The sequence below is a fragment of the Scomber scombrus genome, chromosome 1 (assembly GCF_963691925.1).
Source record: "Scomber scombrus chromosome 1, fScoSco1.1, whole genome shotgun sequence".
Classification (NCBI taxonomy): Eukaryota; Metazoa; Chordata; class Actinopteri; order Scombriformes; family Scombridae; genus Scomber; species Scomber scombrus.
In genome coordinates this window covers 33,948,470-33,967,848 of record NC_084970.1, presented here as the reverse complement: position 1 = coordinate 33,967,848, position 19,379 = coordinate 33,948,470, and the positions used below count along the sequence as shown (strand labels likewise).

The following is a 19,379-nucleotide window of genomic DNA, read 5'->3' as shown; positions in this document are numbered from 1 at the left end:
TGATACTCAGACACCAGGTAGCTAAGTTAATGTGGGTAGCCGAGTGGTTAAGGTGCATGCATTAAAATTGCAAGCTCAGCGATTTGAGTCTAGTATCTGAACTTTATTCCATTCCCTAATCCCACCTCCACCTCCACAAGATCGTCCCATCCACATTTTCAACTCCTCTTATATCACAACTTCCTGACCTAGTGCATCAGTCTGTCCACTCCAACAAATCATCACCACCACCATCACACACGAGCACTGCTGACTGTAGCTTATCATTGATGCTCAGACACCAATGATTAGCTACAGTTAAGGTGGGTAGCCAAGTGGTTAAGGTGCATGCCTAAAAATTGCAAGATCAGCGGTTTGAGTCCAGCATCGGACCTTTATTGAATAGCCCAAGATCGTCCCACCTACATTTTCAATGTCTCCGACACCCATTGGTACATATCACAACTTCTTAACTTAATCCTACATTATAAATTTCTCAAATAACTTCAGTATAAATGAAGTTGTTGTGATATGTAGCACAACAAGCTAGAAAGACAGTAGCATCTGCCTTACACAGAACTACTCTCTGGACACTGAAAACATGATGGCTGTCTTAAGTCTTTGGACTCTTTGGACCAAACTCTTCATAATAAAGGAACATATCACCCAGTGTATCAGTGTTTTAATAGTTTTTGGACAACCATGGAGGTCTGTGGCACGGGGAATGAGATCTATCAGGCTTTGGATACACACACAACACTTGTTAGCAGAATGAGATCATTATTGGTTTAGCTCTGCGTGTGAGTTTTGTTGACGATAAGAAAAAATATAGAAAATCCCCCAACCTTATCCTTTAAGTCATGAGAAATATTTAACTAGTGACTCTCTTATCAACACAAATGTTTCCCCCCCCCCCTTCCTCCCTCAGCCCTTCAGAACGGTCGCTCCCAGTTTGTGATCAACGGCAACTGGAAGATCAGCATCCCGGGCGAGTATAGCGTCGCCGGGACCAAACTGCTGTACCGACGCTCGGCAGACACCTGGGAGAGCTTCGAGGTGCCGGGACCCACAATGGAAGACCTGCATCTGATGGTGAGAGTCCCTGAAGATGTCTGGTCTCAGGAGCTGGAAATCTCCTTAACATTTAACACCCTTTTGTTAATTTGAATTTAATTGGAAAGTCATTGTAAAGCCTCGCCCTGTTTGCGCTCTTTTATTTCATATTAAAGTCAGGCCTGCTTTATTGAGGGCACGGCCGTAACTCTGTTTACTCACCAGACGCCATCACGCCAGCCAGGCAGGCACCAAAGCCAGTAAAAGATTAACACATTCTCCTTTTCCAACATTGTGCAACACTGAAGTTTTTTTGGCTTATCATTTAAGCGTTTCACGTAATGAGGAAAAAACAGGTTTGAATAAAAAAATAATTGATTGCTTCCAGTGAAATTCTTTGCACATATTTGACCAAACAGATGTTAACTATCGGTTCCTCCTGAGACACAATAAGAACATGAGTTTCAGCTGTGTTCACTTTGCTTTACAAAGCTTTTTTTCCCCCAGATCTAGTTCCCCCCCCCCCCCCCCCAAAAAAAAAAAGAGTTGTGAAGCACAAAGAGAGAAATGAATGTATGGTTCATTTAGCTGCCATGCCTTCTTGTTCATCCCTCATGTATTGTAGTTAATCTTATAACCCCTTTACCCTTACCTCATCCCCTTTAAGGATTACAAGGCAAGGCATGTTTATTTGTGTAGCATGTTTCAGCAACAAGGCAAATCTAAAGTGTCTTTACCTTGAACATAAAGGGCATTAAGACGAGACGTAAAAGACACACAAAAGACATTTATGGAGGATTTAAAACTAAAAAGATGAAAATAAGCTGAAATAGAATAAGAGATAAAACATGAGAGTGCAGCTGCAGTGCAGGGATACAAGGATCTGGACCAGTCCTATAAAGCAAAGAGCAAACTGATTAAATTAAATGTTAATTCTTGACCTGGGAAACAATAGTTGGCAAAAACAACGTCACCATCTAAGTGAATAACAGCTACAGTTGAAAGCACCAGAAAATAGACCTAATGGTGAGGTTGTTTTGTTGGTTATAAAGCCGTAAAAGATGTTTCTAAGAGCTGGTCTGGAGTTAAACCAAACAATGTAAATGTAACACTGTTTTGTGATTGATTCATGCATGCAATGTGAAAATGTGCTTACACTGTAGGCTGGTCTATCAGGTAAAATATAAAAGCAAATCGAAACCTCTACATGTTTCCGTGTGGTCCTCGTTTGCAGGTTCTGGCGACCGACAGAAACCCGGGGATCGAATACGAGTACTGGCTGCCACCAGACCAGTACGCCCTCTACCATGGGAGGAGGAGTCCGCTGCGTCAGGCTCACCACACTGCCAGCTACGTCCCCTGGGAGCAACCCACCACTACAACCACCACAACCACCACCACCACCACCACTACCACCACCAGTACCAGACCTCCTCCTGTCACCCCCCGACCCCACTGGTGTAAGTCCCATCTAATCATATTCACAGAGGAAAGCATGAATTTAAAAGGAGAAACTCTCCAGAATTTAAATTAATCAGTTATCTGCTCATCCTCAAACTACTAAAGCATGAAAAACACATAAAAATGTCAATTCAGTGTCACAATTTTGACTTTCGTATTCACCAAGTTAATTTCTAAAGAGGCGTCCAGCAGAGTAAGAAACACAAACAGACAGACCATGAGACAGTTGTAACCCTTACATATTGTTCAGGGTCTAATTTGACCCATTTCTTACATTTGAGGGAAGAAAAAAAAAAGAAACACTGTAAAAACTTTTCCTTACAGCCAGAAATTCGATGACTTATCGTAAAGTGACCCAGAATATGCAACAAAAAAAGGAAATATTTCTACTTTCTAAAAAAATGTTTGTGCACATTTAAAATAATTAATTGAAATGTTCTCCTGTGTTAACTAACATAGGACCAATATATATATAATGTGATTTTAAATGTTTTTTCTCTATAATCAAAAAACTTAAAAACTAAAGATTAAATTGTCTCTGCTTTCTTAAAGCTTCATTAAGGATTAATCACCAATTTATTAAAGACTGATGATGATTTTGAACAGTATGTAAGGGCCAAGAGTAAAATTATACTTAAATAATCTCATCACATGGTCCTTTAGTAGCTTTTCTGGATCTTCTGCTTGCATCTCACTGTCTTCATTAGCAGAGAAAGTGATTTTTATTTATCTGAGCACTTTAATGACTTCTCATTATTCACGTAAATGTAAGTGTAATGTAAATGGAGTCATGCTACAGTATCAAACATGAAATAAAAACAAGGTAATGAAGGACATTTGGAGGCCAGTTTAGCTGCTTTGATTATGCTGCAAAGATCACAGAGAAGCTTGGATTAATCTGACCAGTTTATGTCTGATTTTGGTGCTTTATAAATATCTTTATGTTTTCATCAGTAGCTAGAAATAAAGCTGAGGTTTCCATTTAAAGGTGACATATACGGTTTCCTTGTAAACAAACATATTGTGTGTGTATCCTTGAAGTCAACAAACATTTACTTCCTCATAAAACATTCAATCCTGCAATGGAGCAGTATGAAACGTTATCAGGATCCATTCATAAAAACATCAGTCTACTATTGTAGATCTGCAGGCCTTAAAAAACATTTAATTCACTTTCCTTTAAAAAAAAAAGGCCATATAAGGTTTTAAAAAGCCTTAAATTGAATTAACAAATACTTGAAAATGTTTTCTTGCCAGCTGTAAACAGTAACATCAGTGTTTGTACATCGCTGCGGGCTGTGAGGTAATGATTTACATCTATGAACTTAAAGTGAGACAGGAAGTCTTTTTTTATGGAGTTGAATCGGCGCTATCAGCCCTGCAGCAAACACTGTCACAGAAAACTTAAATCAACCTAGATTGATTATTTATGTAATTGGTTAATTCCCTGCCACTTACCTGAGTCCAGGTTATGTTAAATGATTAATTATATTACTAGGAATTATATAACTAGGAAGCACTGACAAAAAAGTGTGATATAAATGTCAATAAATTCATGTACTTAATGAATAATAGTAGGCTTTATTGCCACCACCTGATTTCTATCATTAATTTACCAGTATGACCATAGAAAAAGTGTTAAATTGTCTTTTATGTGGTGTTTGAGTACAAAAATCATATTTACCTAAATACATAATAATACAAAAATAACTTGAATATTTGCATTAAGCCTGATTTATATAAAGCCTGTCTTCCTTCTATTGCTCTCCCTTTCATTATACTTTAAGTAACTATAAACATTTGAGCAAACAATGTCACACACACTCATCAATCTATGGACCAAACGACTAATTTACAGATCGATCCATAAAGGAAGTAATCATTTTTACACAAAATTAAAGAAATGTGTAGGTTATGTCTTCTTTTCTTTAAGTTTCAATTGACTTTTAATCAAACTTAAATCCATGCACATCCTCACAGGTGGTTTCAGTCGTGCACTAATGAGAGGGATAAAGACGTAAGCTTTCCAAAACCAACAGGTGACACTAAACGAGCAGCCGGAGAATGAGGGGAAATGTCAAAAAGTCAAATCATGCGGAGTAAATGAAAACACCTGCTGGGTGGACGACCCGGCTCCGAGTCTTTCGTCCACATTAAGACACAGAACAGGAGTCGATCTGCAGGCTGACACGGTGGCTGCTGCTGAGGAATGCGGCTGGTTTATCTCTCAGTGATAAGCCTGCGGTACACATGTGCTGAAGCTCTGCTGACCTCCTTAAATAACTCAGAATTACATGGAAATCTGCACACAGCCCAAGGACTTGTGCCTCCTGTCGAAATCTATCTGATACTGGAATGAATCTAAATATTTTCCAGCTGGTGTGAATTCACGCCAAACAAGAAATTGACTCTATTGTTGTTGCCAGAAATAGTGAGTTGACTGTACAAGGTGAGATTTCCAGCCGCTGCACAGTAATTCTTTATCATTGAACCTTGCTAAAAACAGGAAATCACACATCTCACCCTAAACTCTTTAATGGTGATAACGGCGCAGTTTTGCACATGATTTCCAAATTGCTGTAAAATTGCACCTTCATAATGTTTCTGCCTTCATCCTTGAAATTAAATTGGACGTTTGCTTCTTCTAAAGTTCACCCAAATCACAAAAAAACATCCCCAAAAAAACATGTTCTTACTTAGTTCTGATATTATCCAGCCGGCAAGATCATTGTGGTTTCATTTGTGGAGGTTTTTTTTGTTCTTAATATCCATCGCTGAGATTTCTGTCTCCTCTCATTAGAATTGGAGGTTTATACAATTAAAATTGGCATACTCAAAGCATTGAAATGCATTTATGCCACGTTTGCTTTAGACTCTCAATGAATAATCGATTAGCTGATCAACGGAAAATGAATTTGCAGCTATTTTCATAACTAAATAATCCTTTTAGACATTTTGTTTAACATAAATATACATATATTTGTTGTTTGCAGCTTCTCAGATGTGAGGATTTAAAGATTTTTTGTGTCAAACGTGACAGTAAACTGACTTTCTTTGGATTTTAGATTGTTCATCGGCCCAAAAACGACATTTAAAGACGTCATCATGAGATCTTAGAAATTGAAAAGGGCATTTTCTCTCTCTTCTGACATTTACAAGCAAAACAATTAATCCGGAAAATAACTGTTCACTTCATATAAAAGCCACACATTCAGACTATATTGTAACACTCCCATACTTTGATGTTTCCCATGCATTTCATGGATAGTGATGGATACTTTAAACATGTTTTAAACACATGGTCTTCCTTTTATAAATTGGAAAATGATATTATTGATATTCATGACACATTAAATGATCACTGGCTTGAGTTCGCCAGCTGCAAATTTCATAACGAGGAAAGTTTCAAGCAGTTACGATGATTGAAAGTAGAGAGATTGTAGCTATAAATGCTGGTTTTGGGGATTTTATGTCTTTGTGGTAAAACACATTTGTTGTTTACTGAAACATTTCTGATGTTAAACAAGACTATTAATACACCAAAGGCATTTTTTTGAGAGAAATCTGCTGTTTCATTAGAGCAATATGTTCAAAGAATTTCCTGTTTTATTTTTTCTCTGCAACATTTCCTATTTCAATAAAAGTTTGAATAGTTTGAAAGTTTGACAAATTGGTATCTGGTGTGTGAACTGCAGCTGGAGATCAGCCGAGCAAATGGACACATTTTTAAGGCCCAACACATGGGACATGAAACAAGTTTTTAACTATCTACAGCAGAAGAATATAAACTTTATGATTTATTCTGCTCTCAAAGTTTTTATCAACTATACTTGAGAGGATAAAGTATTCATAAATGAGCTATAAGATGATGGTAATGTATATTTTACTGTTCAAAAATGCTACAGAGGATAAAAAATACAGCAAAATATGTTGGAAAAAATCTGCTTTGAGAAGATAAACATGAAAATAAAATGTACAACATTATTGACATTGTAATTGTTATGATTTGTGTCTTACTAGTAAGGCCCGTGAAGCCGCCTCGCCAACCTTCCCACCACAACCGCCACCAGCGTCCTCCCCACCAGCCCATCCTGCCCCGCCTGGAGCGGGAGGAGAACCACAGAAACCTCCTGCCTCATCCGATACCTGGAAGTACGTTCATTACTACTTTACTGCTCAGTCACAATTAATCACAGGCTACTAAAAAGACTCTCTTCATCTCTATACGATCAGTAGAGACTAAGGAAAATTATCAAAAGTCATCACATTCGAATACAAACACACTATGAGTAAACTAGACCTTTTTTAGATGTATGACTTGGACCATCGGGGCTACAAGTATGATAGCTATTTATCCCAGGTGCTTCTGATCTGCTAAGCTAAGCTAAAAGCCTAACGTTCACTTCATTATTGAGTCAAACGTCATGTTCTTATTTGGGGGGGAAATGATGAACGGGTCACATTTCGCAGTGACTGATCATCCCGATGATGTCATTCTCAGGACACGCTGAAGCAGTTAGCAGCAGAGACCATATTATGCTAATGTTTGTCATGTTGATAGAATAAATATGTCGGTTTTAAGACTTGTTGTCAGCTTACATTAACTTGCATAATATTTGTGATGCAATATTTTTCCTGGCACTATATTTCTGAGGATGATGTCACTATTTTTAACAAATCAACCACAAAGTTCTGATTTGTTTCTTTTCTCACAAACATCTGTTAACCTTTGTATCGTCCTCCCGGGTCAAATTGACCCCGTCTGTTTTGACTGTTCTTTCTTTCCTCCCTTCCTTCCTTCCTTCCTTCCGTCTGTCCTTCTTCCCTCCCTCCTTCTCTTTTTATTTCCTTCCTCTCTCTTTCCTCCCTTCCTTCCTTCCTCCCTCCCTCCTTCTTTCCTTCCTTCCTTCCTTTCCTTCCTCTCTTCCGTCTTCCCTCCCTCCCTCCTTCTCTTTCTTTCCTCCCCTAGCTTCCTTCCTTCCTCTCCTTTCCTTCCTTCTTCCTCCCTTCCTTCCTTCTTCCTCCCTTCCTTCCTTCCTCCCTCTTTTCCTTCCTTCTTCCTCCCTTCCTGCCTTCTTCCTCCCTTTCTTCCTTCTTCCTCCCTTCCTTCCTTCTTCCTCCCTTCCTTCCTTCTTCCTCCCTTCCTTCCTTCCTTGACTCGAGGACGACAGGAGGGTTAATGAGGTGAACACCAGATATATTAGAATAAAACTTGTAAAATCACAGATGTGTTTAGTGTTAGTTATAGTCTCATCTAACTCCCAAAAAAGACAGCAAGCTAGCATATTTTCCAGCATGTGATAGAATTCCTTTTAAGTTCTGTTTTTTATATTAAACTCTTAAATTGTGAGCTTACGTCTGCTCGGTTTTATTCTGCAGGGAATTGTGGAAAATGTCTGCGGGTTAAAGGTCGAAGGGAACGCCAGAGACAGTACTGCCAAAAGGACTTTGGTAAGTCTGAACCCTGTTACGCCAAGTGAATCATATTTAATGCACGAGTTTTAGAGAGCTCTACGATCAGATACATGTAGTACACAGATAAACCACCAGGAGACCTTTCATTTGATACGATACGATATGATATACTTTATTGTCCCTTCAGGGAAATTTGCACGAATCCCCACGGAGTATATTGCACATATGACGTATTGCACAACCCACAGATTGCACATCTATCTCCCATATTGCACATCTCCCATATTGCACATCTCCCAGTGGAAAGATTAAAAGATAATAATGATGAGAACACCATGGCACGAACCCCACAGCCTCACTTAGCACCATTCATGAGTTGAATTGCTGTTGGCACATATGAGTATTTGAAGCATCCAAGATCAAAGTTGTCGATTAGTGAGCCACAATTCAGAGGCAATGTTGAATTAATGAATATTTTGTAGCTTATTTTATGGTTGTAAATGTGTCAGATTAGATGCATCAGGTATATATAAATCTGTCAATTATCGCATTGATATTGATATGAGTTTTACGCAGGAACTATAAGGGCTTAGGAATAATTTAAAATGTTGTATTCAACATATTTTTGTTTTTTTTCAAAAAAACATTCTATGAAAAATAAATTGCAAAAATTCCAGATGTATGAAATATGATACAAAACAAAACTCATATATGCAAAATATAATTTATTTAATTTTTTATTTGTCTGAAGGTCCATTAAACATTTTCTGGTGATTATTTGATGGTTCAGGCTTTACAGGGTTAAATAACTTTATATATAAAACAACATTTCTTGAAATATTAGAATATCTTTACTTCTCATCAGTCTTCCGGGTCCGAGTCCTCGGGAAGCTGTACAGAGGCGAGGAGACGCGTTACGACGTCCAGATCATCCACACCTACCGGAACCGCTTCCGCCTGGAGCACCGGGAGTTCCTGTGGGTCCCGAACGTGTGCGACTGCCCCAACATGGAGGAGGGGAGACAGTATGTACTTATGGTGCGTCGTCACATTAACTATGAGCACACGTTAAACCGCATCCTGCTGGAGGAGGACAGCTACCTGGTGCCGTACTCGCCCAGAGAGGATGAAATGGTGCAGCTTCTGGAAACGCACTGCAGCAACAGAGGACGCAGACAACGAGGAGAACACAGGGGATGAGTGTGTGTGTGTGTGTCGGAGATGATAAAGCTCATACCGAAGCTTTATTTTCTTCTATTGTTTCATTTCTGGACTCCTTTTAAAACATCATCACGCTCCTTGTGGATCTAAGCGACCCGTGCCGTGGTGTCACCGGAGAAGAGATGACAGTTGGATCGTTGACGGATACTTTCAGCTTCATTTGAAACTCAAAAAAAAAAGAAAAGACTCCAAGTTTATTTAAAAGCCTGAGCAGCTTACTGTACCATATAGAGCACTTTAGGTGGACGCTTGTGCCCACCTTTAAACACATACCAAAGAGAAGAACATTGACTGAAATGGCCTTTTTGTTATTGCTGTTTTTCCACCACTCATTTAATTTTTGTTTTATACATTAATGACATTTTTTGTGTGTTGTTTTAAAGGAAAAATCCACCTCAAAACAGCAACTTTTCACTGGTTTCCTCTGCTTTTTCCTGGGAGTAAATTACCTAAATTCCCCATAATGTTAAATATTTCTAGCAGCTCAGAAAAGGCTTAATAGCAGCAAGTCTGAGTCTGAAAAACTGCATCAGAAATGGCAGCAGGTGACAACAAACTGTGTCTTTTTGAGAGTGTTTGGAGCGCTGAATGCTTAAAGGATTTAACTGGAGATAGAAAATCACCATTTAAGGTTCGGTGCCATGCTTTGTTTTTAACTGGACCATTTTCACAGCAGACATTTCGACTTTTCAAAGCAGATAAAAGCACAGATTGAATTAATAGCATTAATTAATAACTGCATTGTATTTCTCTGCTATTGTGCACGCTCACTCACCAACATCATTATTATTATTTTTATTATTATTATTTACACCTGTGATTTTTCGGCCTTGACAGGTCAAAATGTTTGCCATGAAAAGGGTCCATGGTGTCAATTAAGTGCTCTGAATTTGCTTCACCTGTGAGTTACACTCTAAATGGGCTCGTCTCCATAGCAACGGCAGCTGAGGATCATGTGTAATTTAGTGTTTATGCCACTGTCTATACACAAAGTGACAGAAAAAAACAAGCGTATAGTATAATTTAAGTATGCAGGAGACTGATATATTGTGGATACCTTTTAAAAAAAAAAAAAAAAAAAAGTGGAAATAGAAATTTACAGAGGGGAAAATGCTTCTCAGATACCAAAATTATTATATTTTTTTCTGTTCGGGAAATATGAATATGTTCACAGACATATTCTAACTATTTCAACTCTGCCATCACATATATTGTTTTATCTTCTTAATGCTACATATATTCTGGAAAGCAAAATTCAATATTAGAAAAATGAAATTGACCAAATTCAATGATCACATTAACATCAAACATCATAGACTGATCTCCGTCTTGCATAACAGGTTTTGGAGGTGGATTTTTTCTTTTACCTTTTAACTCAAGATATAGTAACAACATATCGCTTCACAGTGTATTTATATATAAAAAAAATAAGCTTAAACCATAACACATTACTTGTGTTTCACTTGTGTAACGTCTCTCACAGTGTTTATGTTGCTCATATCGTGGTATTCATTTTTTTCCTAGTGTGTTAAATCAGGTCTGTTTTTGTGATGCTTTACATGAAAGAGAATATGAAATATACAGTATTTTATTGTGTGGCACTGATTAGCTACAAATATACTAAAGTATCATTTGACTATAATTATTTTTAAGAACTTGCAGTCTGCTAGTTAACGTCTGTGCATTGTGTAACGTATTTGAAATATCACATTTTCCTGTCAAACCTCATCTATAAACGTGCCAAAAAGAGTAACTATGGATGATAAAGATGCATTCTCTTTATTAGAGAGTTTAACAAAAAACAAACATTGTAATTGAATTTGGAATTAAAGCTGATAACACACATTTTAAAGTCGCCTTTAGATTGAGCGACAACAATGGTGTACGACTACTGCATGTCACATTATGCGAGACGGGCGTAGTAACGGTATCAGACTGTTAGATATCAGTTTGAGGGTCCACATCACTCTTATGTTTTAAAAATGTAGCAATTTCTTTTCTCATTTTGCCTCCATCTTATTTTGTTTGTGTGTACCGCAGATTGTATCAAGGAGAACTAGATAGCACGCTCAAAGATGGCACTCATTCATTCCTTGGTCTTCCATGTTTTCTGGCCCATAGAGCATCCACAATAGTCCTTTTTCCACTCGAGCCGGTTCTTCCACTTCCAGACGACTCTCTGCTCTTTTCCAACCCTCACCTATAGTCACGAGCTTTGGGTAGTGACCCAAAGAAGGAGATTGCATATACAAGCGGCCAAAATGAGCTTCCTCTGGAGAGTGTCTGGGCTCAGGCTGAGGTTGTTTGGACACCTGGTGAGGACGCCTCCTGGACCCTTTAGAGGTGTTTCGGCCATGTCCCAACTTGGAGGAGACCCCGGGACAGACCCAGAACAAACATCGGATCTCTCCTGGCCTGGGAACACCTTGGGGGGGATCCAGGAGGAGCTGGAGGGTGAGAAGGATGTTTGGGTTTCATTGCTCAGAATAATGCCGGCCAGCATGTCCATGGTGGCCCCATCTGTGTTTACCCACATGGGCTTCAAGGGTATTCTGACTGGGTTTCAGGCTGGGCCCAACTGGGTGAGTTACACATGTTTGGCCCATGTTTCTGAAACAATATGGGGCCCATACCATTTGCCCTGTTTATGCCCATGCCCGCTTAGCCCCCTTACATCCCTTATGGGGTTCATACAGTCAACCCATGTGGGCTTCACATGTGGGGCCCATCTTACTGAAACCATGTGGGACCTGCAAAAAATGTGCCCAGTTCAAGCCCATGCCCACTCAGTACCCACGTAGCCTGAATTTAACCCATGTGGAGCCCACATGGACATGCTGGCTGGGAATTGGTCGGTTTGCAGATGCGGGTCACATTGCAAGAGACTGTTCCTAAATTTCGGACAGTCAGAATTTTTTCTCACGCTGTCTAAGACCATTTTTTTGATTCACGATTTAGTGTCTTTCATTTCAGGCAAAACCAAAATCACAGCAGTGTAAAAGGAGCCTGAGATGATTTTTGCTTTCATCAGGCGGCTACACAGTCGACAACAAACCAGACACGAGAAACTGAAGCATTTGTAAGAAAAACAAATGTATTTACAAAAAAAAAAGAAGCTTCACATCTACAACAAAGGAAACACAACACTAAACTACAGATAATACAACTGTACATGTTTTATTTTAACTGAACCAAATTACTGCTCATCAACTGTATGAAAGTCTTCACAACACATTCAGCTCAGTTTCCCTTCAGTAGAGGCTATTTTAGATTTATATAATATGACTATTTCATCTGAAGGCATGAGACAGAAATCTTCTATCCCTTCTGGAGTTCAGATGTCTTTTTATTTTAATGTTTTCTTTGAGCACTCCAGGTTTCAGTTTTTGCTTCTTTCTTTTTTCAAAATTGATAAAAAAACAAATGCAAAAACATCATGTAAACAATAAAGTCATATTTAGATCTATTTGGACTATGTACAGTACCATCGGGTATAGAAGTGAAAGATGTACTGTAAAAGCAACAAACTTGTTCTTCATTGTTTGTGAAATAAAAAAGCATTGTAATTTTTCCCCCAAAATTAAACAAATCTGTAATGTTGACCTTTTGAAGAACATCATGCATTTCAGTTTAGCTGCCTCTCACTCGTTTAATCAAGCCGCCTGTCACTGAGCATTTAAAAAATCAATCCTGTGAAATGATTCAGAGAAAATACCGTAAAGAGAATGTGTTATTCCCGTTATCTTAGACCATTCAGGTTTTACATAAACACACACATACACAAAAAAAACAACCTTTCTTTGGCTTTGGACCGTATAAGAATCATAAGCTGCGAGTTTGTGTTTGTGAATGAAAAATGAAAAAAAAAAACAATTCAATTGGTTCTGTCTTTATACATTTTCTGGTTTGTAACTGCGAGCACTAAATGAAATAAAGTTCATGCAATTATTCTGTGTAACTACATCAATCGTAATTCATGATCATTTCCAGCAGCAGATTTTAAATTAATTGGGGTTTTGTACTAATTTGCAGGTTGTAAAGCGGAAGTTCAATATTATACAGGATTTTAAAAGTTGGGTAACAGATGTGAAAGGAACAATTTGACATTTCTTTGGGAAATATGTTGCTATGTTGCTGTTTTGCTAAGAGGCAGAGAAGATCAACACAACTCCAATGGCTGTGCATCAACTATGGAGTTATAGACTGAGTCAATTAGCTTAGCATAAAGACTGGAAACATAAGGAATAGCTAGCCGAGCTCTGTCCGAAGCTCCTCTAAAACTCACAAATTCACGTTTTATCTGGTTACTTTAATCTATACACAAGCAGAAATGTAAAATGCACAAGTTATGGTTTTTCAATAAGTTATGAGCAGGAAATATTTCTTGACTGAAGCTAAGAAATCAGTTAAGCGAGTATAAAGCGCTAGGCTAGCTGTTTCCCCCACTGCTTCCAGTCTTTATGCTAAGCTAAGCTAACTGGCTGCTGGTTGTAGCTTCATATTTAGTTTACAGACCTCAGAGAAGTATCGATCCTCTCATCTAACTCCCAGCAAGAAAGCGAATATGCATATATGCTGATGATACAATGATTTATTTTAGCCATCTTTTAAGGGGGAAAAACACCCAAAAGTTGCTGGTTGCAGCGTCTCAAATGTGAGAAAGTTTGACATTTTAGTTTGACATGATAGTAAACTTAAAAATCTTTGGATTTTTTGGGCTGATGACCAGACCAAAACATGACATTCAAGGATATCACCTTGGGCTCTATTGTGTGACGTTTTTCTCAGAGTGTAAAGAGTTGAAGTCCTAATGTATATTTCCCAAAATGTTAAAGTATTCCTTTCAGAAATGTCTAAAGGCTCTCATTCAAACCAAACACTTCAGTTTGTGTAGGAAGTATAAATCATCAACCTTCACACATGGTTCGACACCACAGGCGACTGGAACATTTTCTTTTTCTTTCTTTCTTTTTCACATTGCAATTATTCCTTGAAAACTACTGAATATGCATCAGTAAGGACCATGGTCTCACATCATGAGATAAAGTCTGAATACAGGCGATGCTTTTAGCACCAGTCAGTTCTCTGTTTCCAACTTTTGGGAAAAGATTTTTATTCATGATCACAACTAACAACTGCCTGGCTGAGATCAGAGGACGAACAGGAGGAGAAAAAAAATAGTTTTATCAAAAATAAATCAGAAAAACAACAGGGATGAGTGCCTTTGTAGCAATAATACAGCAAATATCTACAAGTCCTTTTTTTTTAGTTATAATATTAAAAGACTAAATACAGCCAGAAATTTAAAATAACACTAAAATTAAAAGGTAAAAATTGAGAAATGTTTCCACCTTTGCATCGACGTACTGTAAGTCCCTCAATATACAGAGTGAGAGTTCACCCCTCCTGATCCCTTTGGCAATTCATACTGTAAGTGTGTTTCAAAAAAACCACAGTCAAGTCTTCATTAGTGGTTTTAATTTCATGGTGTGGAGCCGGTGACATCAGGGCGTTACCCAGTTCTTCACGTATCAACGGGGCTCCAAATCTTCCGATTGGTCCCTCACAGAGCGCCGTGAGTCTTTGACCCCTTTACCCCTGTGACCTCCATTCCTGAAAATCCCCCTCCTGCGGGGTGCCACTGGGAGTTTTGGAGTCACCTGACCTCTTGTCTACATCACGCCCACGCCGTTCCTGCTTGGCCCCTCGCAGAGAGCGTCAAACGCTGACAGTGACGTGACGGGAGGACGCTGAGCGACGTTTGATGCGTGAGCGGCGAGGTCTTGATTCGGTCTGACAGCTGCACAGAGGGCCCAGCAGCAGCCAGAGGTAGAGGATCACACAAGCCCAGCAGGACGACATCTTCACCCAGAAGGTAGACCAGCTGCCGTGGGTGAAGGTGGTCTCCAGCACTGCAGACTCATAGCTGGAGAACGGACGACAACACAGTTTAAACTCTGAGCTACAAAAGAAACTGCTCGGATATCAGATATAGAATATAGAGTAGAATATACCTTTATTGTCATTGTATAAGTAGTACAATGAAATTGCAGGGGGCTCATCACAGTGGCATAGCAACATACACATAATGCAGTACACAAATCCATTGATGAAAAATATGAATAAATAGAAACATTGAGTGTCAAGTGCATAATTGAAACAATAGAATAAAAACAATAGGATAAAAACATTATTGCACAGTCACTATTGATTTAAACTATACAATAATTTTAAAAAAAAAAACATTATTGCACCCTATTGCATATTGTCCCATGGTTGTCAGTGTGATTGTGATTTGTTGACTGACTGGATGGCTATGGGGAAGAAACTGTTCAGGAGTCTGTTTGTGTGTGTTTTTATGGCTCTGTAACGCCTGCTTGAGGGCATGAAGTCAAACATTGTATGTCCGGGATGTGAGGAGTCTTTTAAAATGAAATCAGAAGAAATATGAACGTCAGTGTTTTTAGCGGTGTCAACGACTAACCTGAACCAGTTCGTGAGGGTCATCATGACGTAGAGCGAGGCCAAGAAGAAGACAAAATGGAAGAAGAAGTAGCTGTAAGCCACTCGCTGGGTCTCGTTATGAATCACCTTCTGACAGCCTTTGTCCTCCTCCTCAATCTCAAAATCCTCCTCGACTGGGAAAAAAAAGACAATATTTTGTAAGTGAGAATGTGTACGTGTATGTGCATTCTTCATCCTCATCACAACCATCTAACATCACCCACAATAAGGACTGGGTATCGTTTAAAAAATGACGATAGCAGCACCAATCAAAGTACCCTTTAAGTGATACCGATACTAACTGATTACTTCATTCGATAAGTTATCAAGACTCTCAGGCAATCACATGATGCATTAAATCAAAGAACTCTTGAGTTTGATTGGCTGTGAGAAAGTCCGTACAAACAGTCATATTTTGTAGCTCTGGGTGCAAAAAGGATCAATTGCAGGTATCGTTTGATACAAGAGTTTTGATACTACTTGATATCGATTTTTGCGGTCAATACTTTAAAGATGCAAAGGCAGTGTCATGACTCGGAGGCCGTCTGAGATGTTTATTTCATCTATTTTTGCCACTTTCTCTATGCCCTTGTACCATGTACTATATTTTTCCTAAAGTATTTAAGCTGTACACTTATAATGTTAAATCAGTACTGCAATGATTTTAGCATTACAATCATGTAAAATTGTAAGAAGAATCAAAATCGGTGCTGCGGAACCAGAGTTATCATCTTTTTTTATTCCACGTGCTTTTCATCCTTGTCACAACCAGATGCCAACATTATCCACCATGCAAATGCACTTAATCATTTTTTCCACATTTCCCTCTAGAGCTATAAAAGCCTTTTTTTTTTACAGTAGTTTTTCCACATATGCAGTAGTACTTCCCAACACACCTGGAAACAGACTCCGATGTGTAAAAAATTGACCTGGAAACAGACTGTTCAGATTTTAAACTGCATCAGTACAAACCTTCCTCTTCCTCGGGGCAGCAGAAGCAGCAGCTGGCTTTCTGGAACTCATAGCGGTAAACTTTGATCATCCAAAATGGACCAAACACCTCCGCCAAGTAGGAAGCTTCATTACTGTGGGGAAAAAAACACATTTATTACCACAAAATTACTCCTGTATAATCTTTTTAATTGTATATTTATGTTCAAAATCCATGAAAGTTATATTTCTGTAATTTATGTTTGATGTGATTTACACACACAGGTTTACTTAAGTCACTTTTGGGGACATTACATAGACTTACATTAATTTCCTGTAGACTTACCCTAACCTTAACTTTAAGCACTGACCCAAAAATTGTCATTTTACCAGTTGGGGACATGACTTCTGTCCCCAATTAACTGGTCTTATGTCTGGTTTGTGTACCTGAAAGGACGTTCTTTTGAAAGTTTAACACCATTTCTCACCATGCAAAGAGTACACAGCAGTACATGATGGCAGCTCCGATGATGGCGACGGCGTTGCCCTCGTTCTGGATGTCATCTTGCCCCACAGTCGGGTAACAGACGGTCATGTTCATGCCCTGGTACACAACTGACACAGAGAGCACAGCAGGTAAGTTCAGCAGGTCTTCAGCTTTTTAGTTTATGCCAAGTCTCATATAAATAGATATATATATGGGTTAGGGGCAGTTATGGTTGAATTTAAAGGTGAAATCAGAAGATTACTTACAATACAAATAGGTAAACATGCAAAGAGGTTATAAGACAGAAGAGTCTCTTTATAGATACTAAGAAGAAATATGAGATCAGCCTCATAATGCCTTCGTGTTGTGTGTTTAACTTATGAAAAACAGCCTGTAATACCTTTTCAAGCTCTTTGGTGTCTTATTATGAAATCCATACTGGAGCAAAATGCTTTAATTTGACAGATGTTTGGGGGGAGCACAAATGGATCTGTTTCATAATACAAAGCAGTCACAATGTCTGTACTGTATATATATGAGTAAAACAAACCCATCATTTTCATTCCAGTGAAGACGAACTACAGACACAGTGATGAAAGTGATCCACAAAAATATGGACGACATTTATTTAAATTCATCGTAGTTATACTGAAGCACATTTGGCATAATTTGAAGTTAAATGCAATAGTTTAATACTGAATCCCCCTTTTTTTTTTAGATTCAACCTGAGAGCCTTTAAAATAACACCTTGAATTCAGTAAGAAATCACACTGAATGTAAGGATAGGCAATAGAAGCGGTGCAAAAATGTAACATCTATTGACAAGGAGCAGGATGCTAGTAGGCCTCTGATGATAGTTTATTGATACGTAAACACACTCTTAATGGGAGAGGGGCTTTATTTGAAGGGGGAACAGACTTTGACACAACACTTGACCTCTTTTAGACCACGAACCAGACAGTCTTTACCGTCATGTCGGGCGTTTTAGTACCGTTAAATGTGGCATTTTACTGTTTGAACAAACCGTGATCTTTCCCATACCGTAACCAAGTGATTTTTGTGTCTACACCTCATAACTTTTCCCAAACCATGGGAAGGATTGGCATATCACCTGCAAGCAAAAATGTTCCTATATTTTGAAGTATACTGATGCACATGTGTAATAATTCAGTATAGCAATAAATGGATGAATAGCCACTTCCTTAAGTGAAGTAAAATGCGTCACTAGAACGTTCTTTCCTTTCATTGGTGAGATTTGTCTGTTTCTAGAGAAGATAATCTGGCCTAATACAATGTCCTTTGTTATGCTAGTCCAGGTTAGACCTCGATTAATTCTCCAGCCAGCTGTTAGCAACAGTTAAATTCGTTTATCCGCATCCCAGCATCCAAAGCACGCCTGTCTATGAGAGACGTAGCTCAAACCTGCAGAATACACCTAGTAGTTGGGTTGGATCAGATCACGTTCCTACCACAAAGCGCTCCAGTGTTTGTGGTACTTGTGGTTGTCGGTTGTTTCAGTCTGCATCCAAGTGCAGTTACTATGTTCAGATCTGTACTGTACTAAGGGGGAAAACAAACCAGAGTCGGATTCTACTTGTTCTACGATCTAAATTCGGTGTGTTTTGGTATTAACTTCATTTTTTAACTCACAACAAACAGGAGTCAATTGGGAGATTTCTTTTGAGTTTTGGTTTTTTTTTCATCAGAGCTAGAAAGACATTTTCCACATGCAGGATGAGTGTTGTGTCACATTTTCATTGTTTCATTCTTTCTCCTTCGTTTAATGTCCTGGGAAATTCCTCTCTCTCTTGTAAAAGGGGCCTCGGCTCTACACTTTCCCTTCTGAGTCTCTCTCTCTCTCTCTCTCTCTCTCTCTCTCTCTCTCTCTCTCTCTCTCTCTCTCTCTCTCTCTCTCTCTCTCTCTCTCTCTCTCTCTCTTAAAGACTCACCCTCTGGACTCTTTCTGGGGTGAGGGGAGAGGAACACATAGCACTCACAAATATGTACTGTATGCACACACATGCACATGCATGTGCACAAGCTCCAAACTCCCTCAAAAACATACACACACACACACGTGTACACACACACGTACACAAGTACACACACACATCCAGCCCAACCTCCAGAGGGTCGTTTCAGCCGGCTGTGGATTACTGAGAGAAGTTTTGTGTTTGTGTGTTGTGGGGAAAAGAGGAACCTGAGCTCAGTGAAAACACTGGCTAATTACAGGACTCAGACTATATTACACACACACACACACACACACACACACACACACACACACACACACACACACACACACACACACATGAACACATACACACTC

At 38.9% G+C, this 19,379-nt stretch overlaps 2 protein-coding genes across 2 annotated transcripts in view; one reads left to right on the top strand and one right to left on the bottom strand.

Annotated features, from left to right (window-relative positions):
* Nucleotides 1-9,108, top strand: part of adamtsl5 (ADAMTS like 5) — a 47,815-nt gene extending 38,707 nt beyond the window's left edge. Inside the window, exons 9-13 of the mRNA XM_062417415.1 lie at nucleotides 908-1,071; nucleotides 2,267-2,492; nucleotides 6,514-6,645; nucleotides 7,873-7,944; nucleotides 8,774-9,108. Of these exons, the coding sequence (XP_062273399.1) occupies nucleotides 908-1,071; nucleotides 2,267-2,492; nucleotides 6,514-6,645; nucleotides 7,873-7,944; nucleotides 8,774-9,108 (929 nt within the window). The remainder of the gene's footprint in view (nucleotides 1-907; nucleotides 1,072-2,266; nucleotides 2,493-6,513; nucleotides 6,646-7,872; nucleotides 7,945-8,773) is intronic.
* A 5,739-nt stretch (nucleotides 9,109-14,847) lies between these two features.
* serinc4 (serine incorporator 4) overlaps nucleotides 14,848-19,379 on the bottom strand; it is a 31,658-nt gene continuing 27,126 nt past the window's right edge. Inside the window, exons 8-12 of the mRNA XM_062418435.1 lie at nucleotides 17,052-17,178; nucleotides 16,606-16,718; nucleotides 15,583-15,767; nucleotides 15,437-15,443; nucleotides 14,848-15,086 (exon numbers count right to left, since the gene is read on the bottom strand). Coding sequence (XP_062274419.1) covers nucleotides 14,848-15,086; nucleotides 15,437-15,443; nucleotides 15,583-15,767; nucleotides 16,606-16,718; nucleotides 17,052-17,178 — 671 coding nt within the window. The remainder of the gene's footprint in view (nucleotides 15,087-15,436; nucleotides 15,444-15,582; nucleotides 15,768-16,605; nucleotides 16,719-17,051; nucleotides 17,179-19,379) is intronic.